We start from the raw sequence: 19995 nt of genomic DNA, 5'->3' as shown, positions 1-19995 counted from the left end.
CCAAAGTGTGCTGGCATGCAGGAGATGGGACTCGTCGCCTGCCCCTCCCACTCTCCCTCCGTCTGCCATGAGAGCTAATGCTCGCGCCCTCTGCTCTACCGAAACGTGTAAAGACAAGCCGGGTTCACTCGGATGGACTGGAGGCCACCACATCCTGCGTCCACACTCACTACCTTCCCAGGCTAGCACGCAGCCTGCTTGCCACGGGCTCAGAACAACTGGTGCCTGAAGATTCAGCCGCAGGGCCAGGACCTGCACACACGGAGGAGGGCACCTCGGCCAGGTTGAGACAGCAGTCCCTCAGGACGGGGCGGCTGACCGGCCGGGGAGTGGTAAGGCCTTGAGGCCAGGTGCTGCAGAGTGCGGGGAGAAGGCAGGAGGGGAACGGGGGGCCGACAGCCGCGACTTCTGGGGAAGTGGAGGGGGGCTCTGCAGCCTGAAGAGAAGCCTGTGTGTCTGACCCGAGGCCCAGGCAGGGCACCCAGGGACAGGCTGGCTGCAGGGTGGGCGGTGAGGTCCCAAGGCCTGACCTGCAGCCTGGTTCTAACTGCACGGCTCTGCTTCAAGCCGTTCAATTCCCTATTCAAGACGGCGAGGCGGGTCTCCTGGGCCAGTGCCGAGGTCCAGGCAGACAGCAGCTCCTGCCATCTCCACGGCAGGGGCCAGCAAATGAGGGCGCATGGGCCAGACCTGGCCTGCTGCCCACTTTTGAAATGCAGTTTCACTGGCGCATGGCCATGCCTGTTCATTCGCTGATTGTCTTTGGCTGCCAAGAGGCCATGGCAGAGAATGTTTGTTCCACGGCCTAAAATATTTGATATCTGACCCTTAATGGGAAAAAAAAAAAATTTGTTGACTTCTGATCTGTAGCAATTTGTCTTATTATTTTCTTTAGTATAAATTCCTCAAATAGCATTTATGAGTCAAAGGGTAGCCACATAAGAAGTTTTTGATGTCCACTTGGTACTTGTCCCTTAAAAAGTACCCCACCAATTCACGTGTCCATCAGTAGCATAGGACAGTGACTTTGTCCCCCGTGCACACTGACTTCTTCTGTTTTCACTGTAATTTTTTTTTTTTTAATTAGAGCCCTAGAGTTATGCACAGTGGTTGGACTCGTTTGGCCAAGTCACGCATACATGGAATTTGATGGACTCCATTCCAGTCCCTGCCCTCATCCCTCCTCTACTCTGCTGATCTTCCTCACTCGTTTATCTATGTATTTATTTCTGATGGGTGCATTTTACATCACATAAAGGTGGAGCTCCCTGCGGTATGCTCACACACATATCGTGACTATGTTAAGTTCATTCTGCGTTTCCTCCCCTTTCCCTCCCACTCCCTCTCAATCTTCCTCTTCTACTCCACTGATCTTCCTTATATCTTTATGATATCTGGTTTCCCTCATTTTACTCTAGCTTCTGCTGTGAGAGCAGCCATTGGACCTTGTCTTTATGAGTCTGGCTCATTGCATTTAGCATGACGTTCTCCAGTGCCATCCATTTACTGGCAAATGCCATAATTTCATTCTTCTTTGTGGCTGAGTGAAACTCCATTGTGTATACACACCACATTTTCTTAATCCATTCATCTACTGACAGGCATCTGGGCTGGTTCCGTAATCTGGCTGATGTGAATTTGTGCTGCTATAAAAACTGACGTGACGGTATCGCTATAGTATACTGATTTTAGTTCTTTTGGAGAAATACCAAGGAGTGGGACAACATGTTGACTTCTTATTACCTTGATTTGAATGTTTACCAATTGTACAGGTAAAGAGATACAGCAAAATTATTTTAAATTTAAATTTCTTTACGAGTGAATCTAAAAAATTTTCTTTTGAAAAAAAATTCCATGGATATTCCTTGGCTTCTTTTCTACTGGATGTTCAGATTTTCCTTCTTATTTTCCAGTAACTCTAAATGTAACTGATGTCACCATCACAGGTATCACAAGTACTTCCCTTAGTGATATGACTGGAAGTGCATTCACAATTTTGGGTTCTGCCCTTGTAGACAACAATCTGTATTCTGGCTGATTTCCTCCTACAGTGACCTGCTTCTAACATCATTCCTTACCCCCTGACTGTTAAATATCCCGACATTTTTCTGTTAATATGTGATCTAGTATTTTACATGCAAATATCTAATGCATCTGAAATTTATTTTGTGTATTAAGGGAGGTCAGGATCTACGTGATCTTGCCAAATGGGGAGCCACTGACCCCAAGTCGTGTGTTGTGAGTCCTTCCCTCCCCGGCTCCTGGGAAAGTCCGTCCTGGGTTCCTGAGCTCCAGTGTGTGTCCGACTCAGGGACACGGAGCCTGCTCAAGGAATGTCACCTGTTATTCTCCTAGTTGCCCTCGATCAGTTCTTTCCCCGATACTGTGGGGGTGGATTCCTTAAAAATTCTTTGATCTATATCTACAAAGCGATTCCCCTTCCTCAGAGTTCCTTAAAAAATTGGGTGGATGTTTCATGCATTTTCCAGATACACGTGTGAATAAGCATGTCAATATAAAACCACTTTGATTTTGATTGAAAACGCATCAGCTGCGTAGAAATGATGGGCAGCTGATGTGTATTCACACTTATTCACACTTCACGACGGAGGCCTACTGCCCAAGCCTTTCCGTCTTCCTCAGTGAGGTTCTGTCAGTATCTTCTGAACCTCTGTCTGACCTCTCAGTGTGATTTCTACATTAGTTTCGGGGTTAACTGAGAGTCCTAATGGAAGGCCCTCAGAGCTGGGGGAGAGCTGGCCATGAGCCAAGGCTCTGAGAGGTCAGTGGCTGAGACTCGAGGGGGACGGGTGGGTGGACGGCTGGCAGCGAGGTCTGGGGACAGGAAGGAGGGGAAGGACCTGGCCTGAGAGGCAGGCAGGGACACGGAGGGCACCTGAGTCAGGCTGCTCAGACTTCAGCACGGAAAGGTCATCATACCTCCTCCCAACCAGACAGGAAAAGGGTGGATTCGTTTGGAAACGACTCTGCAGGAATATGCGTTGATGTGCACCCTAGAGCACGCCACGGTGATATTAGCAGGAACATAACAGGACCTGATGACACCAGGAACCCATTAACCTTGAAATCTAAAGAACGGGATCGTGGTAGAGTCACACTTTTATTTCTCAGGCAAACTTGTACCTGTTCTGGGGTCTTGTGGGAAAAAATCATAGCAGAACCTCCGTCTTCTACACTGGGGTACTCAGGAAAAGAGCCAGTCAGATTCCTGTGCAGAGAAGGAGGAAAATTGAAACAGAAGTCAGTGAGGTCCCCTCTGTGGACGCCCCATTCGCCGATTTGCTTGTGTTCACGGAAGCGGGTGGTGGCTATCAAGGGTGGGGCTCCCTGGGATGGAGGGCTGGACAGCATGCCTCTGAGGAGCAGAGGTGACATGCAGTGACAGGATCCCGTCCAGCGGGACAAACATCTCTCCTTACAAGAGACTGCGCTTGTCCTCTTCCTCCTTTTTCCTTTCTGAATGTGGAGGAGTGTGTGCTGGAAGTGGAATGAAAACATGAGCACAAATGGTGCCTTCCTGTTGGCTGTTCAGGATAAACACAGGAGCCAGAGCCCGCGGAAGGGTGCAGCGTGCAGACCACACCTTTGCCCGTGTCTGGAGCACAGCGCCCGCTCTGGCCTTCAGGAAGCCCGAGGCCCAGGCTCGGCGGGTTGTATGTCATTTTTTTCTGAGATCACGTAATCTCTACACTTAGAAAGCAGACGCTGAAATGCCCATTCCTCTGCATTCCAATCTGCTGTTCTGGTTGAAGCACGGGAGGGAAATCTATCCTCACAGATGTCGAAGGGAAAAGGCAGAGGCCCTTAACAGCCTGGTGGAGACCTGCAGGGCACCAGGACAGCACTGGCCTCCCGCAGGTTCTGGCCTGGACCCGAGAGCCCACCGAGAACCCACGCCTCCCTCGAACATGTGGACCGGTCTTCCTGCAGGTGGAACAGGCCCTGCACCCAGGTGTGCTTCTTAACCTCGGGTCTTTGTCATTTGGAAAGGGAAGGGCCACTGAGTCACGGGGCTCATCACTGCTAATGACCCACTGACCCACGGTGGCAAGCCAGGGGAACGGGGAGCGCCCATGCTGTTGGGGAGGTCCCTGTGACGTCATCTCGGCCCCGTGACACTCTTGGATGGCCTGGCTCAGACACGTGACGGGAGGACACACATCACAATGCTCGCCATGGCTCCCCAGCCTCCCCAGCCACCTGCACCCCACAGGTCACCGCATGGCTGGGCTCTTGCTGTTTAAAGCTCGAGTGTTGCGAGGACCCACACAAGCTTAGTGACATCAAAAATAAAACAGATTTCCATAGCTATCTAGAATGTGGGACTCTTACGAAACACACCAACTGTCACTAAGATTTAATGTCACAGTTTCACAGGGCCTTTTGCAAAATAATATTAAGTATTTATTTTTACTAGATAAATGAACAGAATGGGTCATTCCCACTCATGTTAGTTAACGTAACTATTTATAAGCTGAGCCTGAATATTCTTTTCCTTGAATAATAAGAACAGTTGCCTTAGGCACAAATCTAAAGACATATTTAAAATTTTGCATTTAGAAAATGACAGTGCCCTCTGGCAGTTCTGTGCCCCCATCTGTTTGCTCCTGGGGATGCAGGTGTGAGCACTGCCCTGGGCTTGTGCTTACTCCACCTGTCTGTCCCTCTAGGACACCTCCACCTGCAGGGGTGCTCTGGGCACACTGATTGGGAATCTCTCCTCAGCCCCCTGTGACCTGGTCACTTGTAAGAGAAAGTGGGCCTGAGGTTCTACTTGGCATTTCTGATCCCATTCCCAGGCTGGGGGTTGTTTTCAGCTGGGTGTGCGGCTCCCAGGGCTGTCCCCACCCACCCAGCAAGCCTCCTCAGACCCCAGCTCCCATGGTCCCCACTGCTGCCGATCAGGGCAAGGCGCTGGTGAGACGTGGAGTGTCCGGCTTTGGGCCCTGCTCCCACAGGAGGCGTCAGAGCTGCAGGGGACACACTGCCCGCCATCAGGCCCCTGGGGTGTTTCCGACACAAGCAGCGGGGACCTGATGAACTTGACTTCAGCCCACCTGGGCCTCCCCAGGGGGAGCCGCGGGCTCTAAGTCACATGCTGTCAGGATGGCGGCGTTTTTGATTAAAAGTGGAAACTGAAGCATCTGTGTTTTGTGGACTCTGGCCCCTCTGAGCCCCTCTGCCCCTAATGGGCACTTCCTCCCCATCTCTGCCGGCCCCCATCCCAGGACCACTGGTGCAGGGGATGGTGGAGGCTGCGCTTTTGCATGGACGCTTGGACACATATGGACACCTCACCCCCAGGGAGCTGGGAACCTGCAGGCCCAGGGCCAGGAAGACCCTCTGCTGAGCTTAGGACTGAGGGGCTGAGCATCACTCTTATTCAAACAACAGGGACTGCAAATGGCAACTGGAATTGCTCTCCGTCCCGGGAAGGCCACGGCCACCGTGCACACCCCAGGCTCAGCTGCTGTCTGCCTGGCTGTGTCCCAGGAAGGAGTGGAGGGGCTGCCACCTTCCAGAGACCATTCATCCCTCAGGCTTGGTGTCCCCAGGCTTTGGTGGCCCGGACTCTGGCCTTCTCAGGCCACCCTTGCACCTCCTGGCCCTCTCTCCCCCTCTGCTGTCCTTAACGACAGTCTCTCCTCCTCACAGTTGCTCACCTCCCAGCCCTCACTGTGGGGCTCACTCATCTCTGCGCTCTTCCCCGCAGCCTCCCAGAGCTGCCCACGTTCACACCCCATTACCAGAGTTCTCACAAGCTATGGTGACGAATCGTGCTCCCGAACCCAAGATCCATGTGTTGAGCCCCCAGCACCTTGGGATGTGACCTCGTTTGGAAAGAAGGTTGGGCAGAGGTCCTCAGTTAAGGTCTGGTCACACAGGAGTAGTTTGGGTCCTATCCCAATGTGACTGGTGTCGGTGTCAGGAGGGGAAACTTGGAGAGATGGCACAGAAGGAGGGAGGAGCAGGTGGGGAGGCCCAGGGAGGAGCTGGTCACGTGCAAAGCCAAGGAGAGGGGCTGGCAAGGCCCTGCCTCTGACCCTCAGGAGCCTCTGCTGCCACTTGAGTTTGGGACAACAGACAACAGACTCCCATGGTGCAGCGCCCACCGCAGGCCTGGGTTCCAGCAGTGCCAGCTCAGCAACATGGTCATGCTGCGGGTGGGCAGAGTGCTCTCTCCAGAAGGTTCTCCATCCTGGTTTCATGCGCAGCATCCCCTGGCCTCTGGCTGCCCCTCTGACATCCTGCCTGCCTCCGGAGTCCCTTCTCTGCCTCACATGGAGAGTGCTCACATGTTGGGGACCTGTCAGCAGCATCTGAGCTCCCCATCACCTTATTATTATTAAAGGGGGCTGCTGGCCTCCTGCGTGGCTCTCCTGCTGGGTCCTCCTTGTCTCCCCACCTGGAACCTGGAAGGGGCTTGGTCTTAGGGTCCTCCCTCTCTCCATGCCCAGGCTCACGGCCGTCTGGCCCCTGCCTCACCGGCCCACTGACTGCAGGCTCAAGCCCTACTGCCCGGCCAGGCCTGGCAGCCCAGGGACCCCAAGGCCCCAAACTCAACTCTTGTTCTCACCAGCCCTCCTCCTCCTGCTCTCACCTTTTCCCAGTTCAGGAAATGGAAACCGTCTCTCCAGGGAGGGAACGTGGCGTCCCCCTCGGCCCCTCTCTTCTTCCACACCTGCGTTCTGTCTGCAAACACGGCTGGGTCTGCCTTCCTCGCATGCCTGCAGTGTGGCCATCCTGAGTCACCTGTGTGACATGGGACATCCCCTCCTGCCCCCTTTCTTTCTTAGATGTGTCCTGGTTTGGACACAAAGACACTTAGACCTGCCGTCTGATGCTCCCCCATCCCTGCGTCCCCCGCCACCTGCCTCCCTCTGTGGCTGTCCCAGCTGCTCTGCCGCCTCCTCATTCCTCCTCTGGTGCCCTGCTCAGAGCCTCAGCCCCTGATGAAAAACACACACCAAGTGGCCGACTCTGGCACCGGGTTTAAGGGTGTCCTCCAGGGTCACACTAGCAGAGAGGTCCGCCCTAAGTGTCCTGTATGAAATGAATCGTTCGGCCACACAAAACGCCTGCCCTCTCATCTCACCACCACGGACCTGCTGGGGTGCGTACGTAGCTCTGGGTGGAGAAGAGGTGGGGGGTGGAGTTATTTTGGGATGATGATCTCAATTTCTCTTCACAGAATGGAAAGCACTTTAATTAGATGCAGGAAACTTTTCTACTTAAAACAGATTTTAGGGCAGAATTCTCTGCACAGTTATTAAGTGTCAAATAGGCTGCCTTTGTGCATGGTGATTATTTAAATTACAGGTTTCTCTCAATTGTGATTCAAAGCCACTTGATCATCTTCAAACTGTCATCATTTTGCTGATTCACAGCGTGTGCTAGAATGCGTTCCAGAATGCATCCCACTTCGGACCTCTCTGCCCGGCTTCCATTTGCTCTCAAAATGCTGCAACAGGCAAGGTCAACAAGCAAGGTCAAAGCGGGCTCTTCAGCTGGGCATCTGAGTCCCCCCCATGGAACAAGTGAGGCAGGGAATAGAACCTGCAGGGCTGCTGTGTACAGTCTGCTCACCTCCCCTGCCTACACATGAGCAGGAAGGGAGAGGAGGAGTGAGAGCCACAGGGAACAGGAGCCCAGGACCCAGGAGAGCTTGTCAGGACTGCGATTCAGCAGCCGCTGGGGACTATCCCTCACCACACCTCACTACAGCAGAGGCTGGCGAGTTCTACAGGGATGACCTTTTTTTTTTTTTTAAAGCAAACATTTGGGTTTTGGGAACAACATTTAATTTGTATTAAATCAAGTTTTCATTTCCAGAAGACAGAATACTTTGAGTTGTTCATTAATTCCACTTGTTTTGTTTATCAAACTTTAGAGATTGTTTAAAATTTTCGAAAATAAATGACACCTTCCTGTCACTAGGTCTGGTCTACCCTAGAATAATCCAAAAAAAAGGGAAGGAAGGAAAGAAAAAGAGAAAGTGAGAAGGCCTCAGAGAGGCCGGAGTGAGGGTGCAGAGCCCCGTGGATGGCCGTCTCCTGTGCTCCTTCCAGGGGCCCAAGGTCTTGGGTGGCACCATCTCCACACGGTCCAGGACAATGGCCTCCAACCCCGGGCTCTGACGCTTCCCTCGAGTGAGCCTCCCGTGGCCTCGGGAGTGCCAAGCAGCAGCTCCGGCGCCAGCCCAGATCTTCTCGCTCCATCCTCCTGCTCCACCCAGTCCAAGTCCACAGCCCCTGGCCTGGCCTTCACTCCCGGCTTTGGTCTCACAGAGGAGTGTTTGTCCCGAGCCTGCCCTGGCCTCCAGGACCCCCCACCCCTGCATCCCGCCTGGCTCCAGCAGGAAGCCCAGCCGCCAGACCTGCCCAGCCCTCATTGCCAGAGGGGGATGGGCATCTGAGTGACTCCGGGAATGTTCCTGACACCACCTCCAGCATCGCACTGGGAGGCAGGGCCCAGACGCCCTGGGGCAGAGACAGCCTGCACCCTGGACGGGGCAGTGGTGCTGTGGCCAGCCTGGGCTGCCTGGACCTGCCACACAGCACACGACCATTCCGTTCAATTCCTCCCACGTCCGTTCAAAGCTCACAGGCACCTCTGCCTACAGCAGCGAGCGGTTTTTAGAAATCAGATGCTCTGTGCAACAGGCACTTCCAGAAGCTTTTATCCACTACTGTAAATGGGAGAATTCAGATGCGCTGCAGTTTGACAGACCCTCCCCCAGCCCACTCCTCTGAGGCGCTGGAAAACCCTGGTCAGTTCCTGAAACGGTGACATAATGCTCAAGGGAAGGACAGGCTACGGAGATGTGGGGTCACCACCTCTGCCGGAGAAGCGCAGGTGTGTGGTTCCTGCCTGCAGGGGCTCAGGGGCAGGACTGGGGGACACTGCGATCTCTTTAACCCGTGTCAGGATTGCTCTCCTTCTTGTTGCCAGTAGGGATTGTGTTTGCGATTAAATAAAAAATAAAGAAAAATGATTTATGATAAAGTCAGTTTGGTATTTGGTAGGTTTCCTCTTATGCCATTGAGATTTGCAGCTGGATTATTAAACAGAACTCATCATTTTTACAGTGGAATCCGTCCACCTTTCTTCTAAGGTGTCTCTGTTTCCACAGTTAGAAAACGGACCTCTGTAGGGGAATTACGTGCTCTGCCTTCTGCTCCTCGTTGGCTTCAACAATCCGGCGAGCCCGTTCCTGCCTCTGCGTGTTTTCTCCCCTTGTCTTCTCCCACTTGTCCGCCCATCACCCATCACCTCCTTCCCTCTGCCTGGCCAGCCCGGGCCCTCCAGGCTGCTCAGCTGATCTGCGCTCCCATAAGAGCTGGTGTGTTCACCTTGTTTTTCTTTGTAAGACACTTAAATACAGGCCTGTTTGTTCTTCCTTATTGTCCTTATTCTAATCCTAATGACTTTAATATTATGTCTTCAATGTCAATAAAGGATCCTGTTGGGATTTAACGGGGACCACGTTATCTCCGTGAACTCCCTGGCACCGACTCCTCCTCGTTCCCCTTGGCAGGAGCAGCGTGTGGCCCCCAGCGGTTCCCAAGGCTGTTTCTTCCTCTTCCTTCACAGACTCTGGGACGTGCACAGAGCTCTTCTATCTCCCTTACATCCAGCCCGTCACCCATTTAAAATGACATTTACCTCTTTCATTAAGTATTCCTTCCTGCCATTTCCTTGGCATCTCACTACTCCCTGGCTCCGGCTGCGGCACGAACCCGCTAGCAGGCCAGCGCCAGCCTGTGTCCTCTCCCTTCCTGGGAAGCTGCTCCACCCAGCGCAGTGGTCCCGTGTTAGAGACTCGCTTTTCATTCGGGGCATGCTTGCTGAGTGTGCTCCTCTGCCAGATGCCAGTCTAGGCCCCGGGCAAAAGCTGTGAACACAAGGATAAAAATCCCTCTCTGTTGAGCTTTCGTTTGATTATGCTAAAATCACAGTTTATCACAGTCCATTACCTTTTCTCCTTGTTTTGAATTTTAAGATAAGAAGCAGGCATTTCATTTGATCCAATGCCTTCCTGCACAAGGATCGGGAACCCGGTGCTTGGTGAAGCATCAGACGGTGTCCCATCTTCCCACTATTTCTCTTAGTCTGTGGGGATGGACACCTGGGGTCTCATTTTGCACCACTTGGACATTTAATGGTGCTTTCTGAAGTGACAACTGAATCACAGAAAACAATAAAAGCACCAACAAGTTGGAAATGATTGTAGGAAAAAAAATCATGACTTAGAAGAAGGACTCAGCAACCTGAGCACAGAGTCTCTCCTCCCCATGTCCTTGATGATGAACGACAGGGGTCGGGGGTGAGGGGACAGTTCTGGGGCTGGAAACCCCAGAGGCGCCTCTTGTACGCCCACAAGGGTTCCTGAGGAAGAGGCCAGGTGAGTGCCTGCCTGATTCTCTAGGAAGGCAGTGTCTAGGTGGCCAGGGTCCCAGGGCCACGGCAAAGTGATCCCAGCCATGCTGTCCTGGGGTCTTTAGGATTGCCACAACCCACTTTGGGCTTTACAGGACAAGTGGCTCCTTGGCCACCCCTGCACCCTTGCCTCTGGGGATCACACTGCCCTGTCCTTCCTTCCCTTTGAGTGTGGGTGTGGACTGCTGCTGACCCTCAGAACACATGACAGACGTCCTTCAACAATGATGTGCCCTAAGCCTGCAGCCTTCATCCTGTTCCCAGGCTCTCGCTTGCTGGCTTCGAAGGGGCAAGCTGCCACATTGAGAGGCCCACCTGGGTGGGAGCAGGGTGTGACTGCAGCTGACACCCAGAGGGACTGAGGCCTTGGTCTGACACCCCCAAGGAGCTCAGTGCTGCCAACAAGCAAGACAGCTTGAAAGCAGAGGAGACCCTAACTACAGGAGCCAGACCCCTGACCCACTGACCCCGGAAGAGAACCAGCTTGCTGTTTAAAGAAAGTAAGTTTGTGCAATGTTGTCAGGCAAAAATAGGTAAATAGTAAAATCAGGTTTCAGGGAGCGAGGAGAGGGGCAGGGAGGCCAGTTAGAGGCTGTGCGGTCCAGCCAGGCTGGTCAGTGAGATGGTGGAGGAGGGGTCTCGGCACACTGTGAGGGCAGAGCCGAAGGGTGTTGGCTGGGAGGGGGAGTCAGGGAAGTCTTTGGGCCCAACGGGCTGTATAAACGGACCATGGCCTGCTGGGCTGGGAAATGCTGTGGGGGGCATGCTGGTGGCGGGCAGGGAGACCACAGTTCAGTCCTGTATGTGCTAAGACATCCACTCTATACCTGGGAGGGGACCTCCGGTGACAGCTGGGTTAAGGAGAGAGAATGCTCTGGGTGGAGAGTCACATCTGAGTCAATCAAATACGGATGGGATTTAAAGCCACGTGCCTGGGCCAGATCACCAAGGGAGAGAGGAAGCTGGGGACCTAGGAGTTAGAGGCCAGGCCTAGCCTCGGGTAAGAAGAGGAGGGAGTGGAGGAGCTGGGGAAGGACCCTAGTTCCTCCTGGACAGTGTTTTGCATCTGAGGGTCTTTCTCCTGTCTTCCAGGACACGGCACTCAGCCAGTCGTGTGAAAGGACGAGAGTCAGCCTCGAAGACAGGAGGCTCGCTGGACAAGGTCGGCTCCTGCTAACCTGAGTCCCAGTCCTTTCCACCCAGGAAGAACCATGTCCTCAGCCGCCAAGGGCAGGCGTGTCCACATCGCTGCTGTCCTCTCCTGGAAACTGACAGCGCTTACACCAGACGACCTTGGGGCCTCTGAAGAACAATTTTATTTTGGATAGCTTGGTTAGTAGACTTCTTTGAACAATTTACAGAAAAATCCCGCTTTTGCAACATACTCGACCATTATCGACAACTTATTTCACAATATAAATCAAATGGACTTAACAGACTTCTATAGAATATTTAATCCAACAACAGCTGAATATATTTTCTTCTTAGCAGCTCAAGGAACGTTCTTCAAAACCAACCATATTTTAGCCCACAAAACAACCTTTAGCAAATACAAAAAAATTTTTTTAGACACAATTCCATGCATCTCATCAGAAACTATATACCCTACAAAAATGATATATTCAACATAAATTTAATCTTTAAATGATATATTCATTTTTGTATCAGAGAGTGATAGAAGAAATCAGAGGAAAAATTCTACAATTTAGACTCAAGTGAAAATAGTGATATAACATACCAGAGCCTCTGGGACACATGAACGTAGTTTTAACAGGCACATTTATAGCTATGAGTGTCTACATAAGAAAATCAGAAAGAGCCCAAATAAATAACCTAATGTTATATCACAAGGTCCCTAAAAAAGAAGATAAAACCAATCCCAAAACCAGTAAGAGGAAAGAAACAACTGAGATCAGAGATAAAATTGATGAACTTGAGAATAAAAAAAAAAAAGATACAAACGATTATGAAACAAAGAGTTGGCTCTTTGAAAGGTTAAACAAGATTGATAAGCCCTTAGCCCAACTAACCAAAAGGAAAAGGGAGATAAAACAAATAGCCAAATTAATATAATTACAGAAGAAAAAGGAGAAATCACTACAGACATCACAGGAATCTGGAAGATCCTTAGGGCCTATTTTGAAAACTTATTCTCCAATAACTTGGAAAACCCAGGAGGACCCTGAAAGCTCAGGAATCATGCCAACAGTTAATAAATGGGGTGACATCAAATCAGGTTTTTGCACAGCAAAGGAAATAATTAAGGATGTAAAAGAGAACCTATAGAATGAGAGAAAATCTTTGTAGTTACTCTTCTGACAGATGATTAATATCTAGAATGCATAAAGTACTCAAAAATATAACATGAACCCCCCACAAATAACCCAATTAATAAATGGGCAAATGAATTAAATAGTCACTTCTCAAAAGAAGGGATACAGAAGGCCAATAAATACATGAAAAAATGCTCATCATCACTAGCATTTAAGGAAATGAAAACCCAAACTACCCTGAGATTTCATCTCACACCAGTCAAAATGACAGTCATCAAGAATACAAATAATGCTGGAGAGGACATGGAGAAAAAGGGAAAATTTTATACTCTTGCTGGGACTGTGAATTAGTACAACCACTATGGAAATCAGTATGGACATTCCTAAAAGACTAGGCATGGAACCACCATGTAACCCAGCTGTACCCCTCCTTGGTATGAATCCTAAAGAATTAGTCAGCATATTACAGCGACACATGCACACCCAAGTTGTTAGCAGCACAATTCACAACAGCCAAATTATGGAACCAGTCTAGGTGTCCATCAATGGACGAATGGTGTATATACACAGTGGAGTTTTATTCAAATAAAAAATGAAATTATGGCATTTGCAGGAAAATGGATGGAACTTGAGAGCACTGAGTTAAGTGAAATAAGCCAGACTTAGAAGATCAGGGGTCTATGTGGAAGCGAGAGAGAGGAAAAAGAAAAAGGTGAGAAGATCTCATGCAAACCAAAGGGAGATCAGTGGAACAGAGGGAAGAGACCGGGGGGTGGGGGGTGGGAGGGGATGGAGAGGGGAAAATCTGGGGACCGACACTGGTCAAATTATATTGTGGCATGTACCAGCACATAAAAATGAATTCTAGATTAGGTACAACTATAATGCACAAATAAAAAATGTGGGGAAAAACGTACGTCATTTAATCCTACCAATGAACCTACGAGGCAGATAAAATTATTGTCATTGATGTTTTTCAGATGAGGAAACTGAGGCTTGACAGATCTCACCCAGGCAGACTGAGACCTGAGCCAGGAAGGGCGTCTCCAGAACCCGCAGGATCAGCCTCCCCACCCACTTTCCACGGGGTTCTCGGCAGAGCTGGGCATCCATGGACAACCACTGAAGCTCGCTGTCTATGTAGGTGCCATTAATGAGGCTTTGTACAGAGAGAGGGGCAGCTGGGAGACAGATGTGCAGTGAAAATAGTGTTTTACTGGAAAAGAAGAGATGTGGGCAGCTGCTGTTAAGTAGCTGTGTGAGGAGAGCCAACTGAGGGCGGGCCCCTGGACAGCCTGGCCCCTGGACAGCCAGGTCCCTGGACAGCCGGGCCCCTGGACAGCCGGGCCCCTGGACAGCTGGGCCCCTGCAAGCCTGCCCCCTGCAAGCCGGTGCCACTGAGCTAGGCTTATCCACTGAGCTCTTAAAAATAAAGTGCTGTCTGCCTGATAGACACCTCCTTGGAACTCTAGGAGTCCCTTGATTTGGTTGTGACAAATACTAATGGGGGACAATGCTAATTTCTTACAGAATTTGTTCAGTGACTAATGTCACTTTTAAAATAAAGACAGCTTCAGCTTGGTGAGCAGCCTTTCTGTCCTTTATCGGAGGACACTGGACACTGGAGAGGGAAAACATCACTTTTATTTTTCAGTTAGCAATGGGAGCATTCAGTAAAGTTTTTGCACAAATGTGAAAATGGCCAGCCGTGAGTGGGCAGTGATTTAGGAAGCAGGGCTGCTGGTTGATGGATCTCCCTCCTGAGGTCTGACACGGAGCTTCCTCGGGTCTCACCACTGCCGACTCACAGGCAGAGATTTATCTGTGTTTCATCAGGTACGAAGAATATATGATGGAGGGGCTTCTGGCTGGTCCCCCCGGTCAGACGGCCACCTCCATTAATGTCAGCAGACTCCTATATTTCTCTTCCTTCTAAACCACCACATAGGAGCCTCCCGAGGTGCCACTTGCTGCCCATAAATTCACTGACACTCAATAAAGGCAATTGACTGCACATGGGCTTAATTACACGGTCCTTCTTGGAAAAACGAGGGACACCCCAGTTCTCAAAGGAGAGGTGATGGTACAGGAGCACAGCAAGGCAGTCTGAGCACACACCACGGAATCTGATTTATTCAATGGTGCTTTTACTTATTAGTGAGATGTTATTAGCAGTGATCACTCAAGATGAAAGTTCTTTTTTTTTTTTTTTTTGGTACTAGGGATTGAACCCAGGGGATGCTTTACCACTGAGCCACATCCCTAGCCCTTTTTTAAAATTTTTGCTTTGAGACAGGATCTTGATAAATTCCTGAGGCTGGCCTCAAACTTGCGATCCTTCTGCCTCAGCCTCGCAAGTAGTTGGGATCACAAGTGTGTGCCACTGTGCCTGGCTAAAGCTTCCTTCTTGATTTGAAATTATTATCTTGGATTCTGCTCATGCTTCAATGCAACAGGAACCTCCCTGCCCAGCCTCCCGTTTAAAAATTTTATTAAAAGAATTAATGTATTACTGAACACATGATTGCCTATTTTGGCTTTGGGAAAATGATGTATGTGCCTTATTTTCACCTTTTTATCTCAAATATTTATATAAAAGTTAATCCCCAGGCAAGTGCAGATGCTTCAGGAAGGAATGGAAAGCAGTTCCTGATCAAAGATACCGTCCGCCCGTCATCCAGGCCTCTTCGGGGCCGCCTTCCTCCACCCTCCTCATTGGGAGCCTCACACCCTTCTCCTTCCCAGGCCACGGATCCAGAAAGCTCAGGGAAAATGGGGACGGGAAAGTGCCAGTGAGAGACGTGTGGAACTCACTGTGCCCCCGCTGCTGTTGAAGACTGGGATCTTTATAAGCAGCAACAAGAGTGAGCTACAGAAAAGGGCAGCGTGAGGGCCCAGCACTTAACCTCGACGACCTCTGCCTGCATTTGATCAAGTTCAAGGGGATCTTTACTGTGTCCATGCAACACGAAGTCTTGGTCTTTCCATCCAAAATGACACTTCCACAGTGACATTGTTCCATGGAACACAGAAACAGCCTGCTCAAGCAAACTGGAAGGCTCTGTCTCCAAAGGACAGTGGTGTGGTGTCGTTGGTGGCAGCCATGTCAATGCCACAAAGGCAATGGCTCCAAAGTCACCCTGCTGTTTTGGTGACAGCAGCAGAGATGCGGTGGCCCTCCACCTTCCCAGCATGGTGCCGTTTTCACTTTTTGGCAATGCTGGGCCACTCTTCAGCAGGACTCCCCAGGCAGGAGGCACGAGGAGGGTAGCAGGGACGTCACCTGTGGCCACTCAAGGTTCTGCAACATCAGTAGCTCCCAGAGCTGTTTAGCATTTGCAGACTGTGGGGCAGACAGAGGCCCTGTATTGGGTCAGCAGGGCCCAGCGCTTTAGCCTGGAACCATCTACGTGCCAAAGAGAGGGAATCTGTTCTCCGCACTTGCAGAGGAGCCTGAGCGTCTGTCTTTCATCAAGACCTGGCGCCTGGCTCGGCCATGAGAACCTCTAGCTGCTGGGTGTTCTTAATGTGATTTACTGTGACGACCTGACATCAAAACATGCGATTTCACGCGGGCTGTGCACCTGTCCCCAAGACCTCAGAGACTAATGCCCGGACCTTGAGCGCTCACCCACCTCTTCTGATGTCCCCCGCTCCACCCATATATTTTCTGCCAAAGCAACGGCAGGAAGAAGTTACTTGCTTCTCCTGTGAGCAACCTGCACACGCGCTCACCTGTCTACTGGCCACAGCTGCCTCTGAGAACATAATCTCACAGGAATTCACAATTATGAGCCCTGCGCTCACCTCTGTGCACGACTGTCCCCTTTCAAAAACCTCCCTTTTCACCCCGAAAGTAACTCATGCTCCCTGCCTGGAGGACCAAGGGAGAGAACAGACGCTGCTGCAGTCCCACTGCCCACGAGACACCCGCGCACACACTCGGGAGGCTTCTGTTTTGAGGTCCCTGGAAGTCCTCAGGATGGTTCTGGGCTTTCCCTGAGAAGCCATTCTGGTTTTACATGATGCTCCTGTTTCAAAAGCCCGTACTCACCCAGGTCTCAGTTCTAAATCTGGTGGTCACTCCGGGCTTTCAGGCAGGACGCCCTGACTTCTCTAAGTCCACAGTGACGTCTGAGATAACGGTGAGCCACGCACGGGCTTCCTCAAGCCCACGATTGATTCTCCCTCCCCGCCACCCCTTCCTTTTCTTCTTGACTGCACGGAACATGCCCTGCTCCGCATGGAGAGGCTAGGAAGCTGGGGGAAAGGAGGAGCCAGGAGTTAGGAAAGACGGGGGTTCCCAGTGGCACCTAAGGGACCATGAGGCACCATCTTTTTCTACGAAACAGCAGGAACACTGATCATTCCTTGGCACCGAGTCAGACGCTCAGGACAAAGGTCCTGCTGCTGACACCCTCAGGAGATGACACCTGCACGAGGGATGGAGGCCTGGGTATGGACCCCATCTCCTGGGAACTACAAACCCTGCGAGGGCGCCGCGAGGTTTCCGCTGCCCCTGAGCCAGTGGAGCTCCCTGCAGACCCCCTGCTGGGGCAGCCAGGAGATACTCTGGTACCTTGGAAAGGAAGGACCACTGCTCAAGGCAAGCTGGTGGTGGAGACGCTGTGGCCCAGGCCCCTGAGGGCCCAGCAGGTGGCATTGGGAGAGAGGAGAAAGGAACAGGGAGACTCTTTCAGGCCAATGGAAGCCCTGAAGCTCTGCCTGCACCAGAGACGCCAGGCCCTCGGCAGATTGCCCCTCAGGGTCCGAAGCCCCAGGATGGGAGCAGGCTGTCGCTTCCTGTGCAGCTTGGTTCTAGGGCCTGCTGGGCTTGAGGTGACGGAGGAGGGGACAGGAGCCTCAGGCCTCCCAGGGCCCAGGGCCCCAAAGGACAAAGCTTAGCTTGCCCAGGGGCACATGGAGAGGGGGCTTGGCTGCACTTAAATTGCACCTCAGCTTTAGAAACAGATCAAGGAGACCCTGCAAGCCCTCCTCCACAAAGAATGCAGCTTGCTGCTCCTGAGAGAAGTCGCTCCCTGCCCTGGGGACCTGCGCACATTCCAGCAGGTGGTTCTGCGGTTCTGTGTGTGGGCCTGAGATTACCCCCCTGCCGGCTTCAAGCCTGCCCCGCCCCCTCTAGAGGACAGTCCTTCTCCCACCCACCACCATCCTGCCTCTGCGGTTGGCGAGGCGGCACTGTGACCCAGGGATTGGGCATGCAGGGGCCCAGACCCTGGACGGAGCACCAGGGGCTGAGGAGGTGGCAGCATTCCAAACTGTAAGCTGTGGGTCTGGGTGCACAGCCTCCCTGTGAGTCCACAGTAATTACTGAGGGTGGAGCACGCGGCACACACTGTCTGCAGCTCCATGTTCATTAAACTCTCTGTTGTTTATCTGTATTGTTAATAGTAATGTCTGGATCTTTATTAACCTACTTTATCCTTTCTATGCCGTAAGCAGTATTAATACCACCGCCTTCCACTTGAGTATAAGGAAGGAGGCAGAGAAAGGGGGAGAAACTGGCTCAAGGTCACCCAGCCTGTGAGGGGTTAAGTGGGATTTGAACACAGGCAGAGCCCTGGGACCTCTATGCCCTGTGTGTGTGCATTTGCTTGTGAATGTGTGTGTGTGTGTGTGCACGTGCATGTGTGCTATTTTTGATGTATTTGCTTGTTGTAGAGACACAGGACACAGCATCACATAAGTTTAAGGGCAGAAGCTGTGGCTCCGTCCCCAGCCCGGCCACCTGATGGAGCCCAAGAAACTCCCGAGGCCCCAAGGCCCAGAGCCATCCCCTGAACCTTCACTGCTGACCAAAAGGTGGACTGAGGCTCAGCAGTTTACGTCTCTCTGTGCTGGAAGGAGGCCCTGGAACTCAGCACCTCTTCGACAAAGTGAGCAACGTCACATAGGTGACACAGGAATGGCAACAGTCACAACAGGACAATCTGGGGTTCCCATCTGCAGACGGCAGGGCCCAGCATCTTCTAGAGTTTCTAGGAATGATGTGCCCAGGTGACTCTGATCTGTGAGGGGACGAGAGGAGCCACTGTAGCTTCACTGACCATAGCCCATGGTTTCCCAGGCTGACCGAGGCCACACAGCCCACCTGGGCCTCCAAGTTCTCCCTTCCAACCCTGAGTGGTTGGATAAGGTCATGGCCGAGACCCCTTTATGGCCCTATAAATTGAAGCTTATTAACGAATCCTGAAACTTAGATGTTCATAGCTGATCTCAAGAGAGATGCCCAGTACAAGCAAGGGGCTGTCTGAAGACAAACGTCCCCACAACGATGTGGTTCAATATAGCAGCCACTAGGGTCCTGGGGCTGTCTCAACTCAAATTAATTACATACACAGACACCCCTCAACTTACAATGGGTTTGGTCCCATAAGCCCACCCTATGGGAAACACCCTACGTGGAGACGCAGTTATAGCTCACCTAACCCACAGAACAGCCTGCTCAGCACACGGGAGCTGGGTCATCTTCCCTGTGCTCATGGGGCTGCCTGGGTGCCTCGGCCCAGCACAGCCAGAGAGGATCTGGAGCATGTTTCTCACCTGGGAAAAGTTCAGTGTTCAAAATTCCACCTTGGTTGCTATCGAAAGCATATTGTACCATTGTAAAGTTGAAAAATCCAAAGCCAGAACTTCGAGGGTGGGGACCATCTGTCATTAAAAATTCACAGTCACACGGGCCATCTTTCAGGTGCTCAGGAGCCTCACGGGGCTACTGGCTACTTACTGGGCAGTATCTAGGACATTTCCCCACTGCAGAAATTGTGCAGCATTGGACCGACTAACCAAACGCTATCCGTGAATGGAGGACGGCTGTGTCCATCTCATAGGTGCTGAAGGTCATGGTGGCTGAACAGTTGGTCCCCAAGATGCTGAGGTCTACCTTCTGGAACCTGTGAGGGGTACTTACAAGGAAACTGGGTCTTTGCAGATGCGATTAAACGAGGGGTCAGGAGGTGGTCCTGAATCACAGGGGTGTGCTCTCAATAACATCATGAGGGTCCTTCAGGGGAGAGGTGGAGGCAGATCAGACACACACAGAGGAGGAGCGGGCGAGGGGGCCACAGAGGCAGACTGAGTGGGGTGGACACAGGGGCCAGTGAATGCCGTTGGCCACCGGGGGCCAGGAAGGGGTTCTCCACTTGAGGTTCCAGAGGTGGCAGCCCGCCAGCACCTGGGTCTCAGACTCGGGACTTCCAGGACAGTGAGAAAAGACATCTCTACTATCTTAAGCCACCAA

General features: G+C 51.7%; 1 protein-coding gene across 1 annotated transcript in view; it reads right to left on the bottom strand.

Annotated features, from left to right (window-relative positions):
• Iqca1 (IQ motif containing with AAA domain 1) overlaps positions 1-19995 on the bottom strand; it is a 125262-nt gene that overhangs the window by 70691 nt on the left and 34576 nt on the right. Inside the window, exon 8 of the mRNA XM_034637405.2 lies at positions 3145-3229. Coding sequence (XP_034493296.2) covers positions 3145-3229 — 85 coding nt within the window. The remainder of the gene's footprint in view (positions 1-3144; positions 3230-19995) is intronic.

The sequence above is a fragment of the Marmota flaviventris genome, chromosome 11, assembly GCF_047511675.1.
Source record: "Marmota flaviventris isolate mMarFla1 chromosome 11, mMarFla1.hap1, whole genome shotgun sequence".
Classification (NCBI taxonomy): Eukaryota; Metazoa; Chordata; class Mammalia; order Rodentia; family Sciuridae; genus Marmota; species Marmota flaviventris.
Note: the sequence above shows the minus strand (reverse complement) of the source record. Positions and strands in the feature narration are given on the sequence as shown.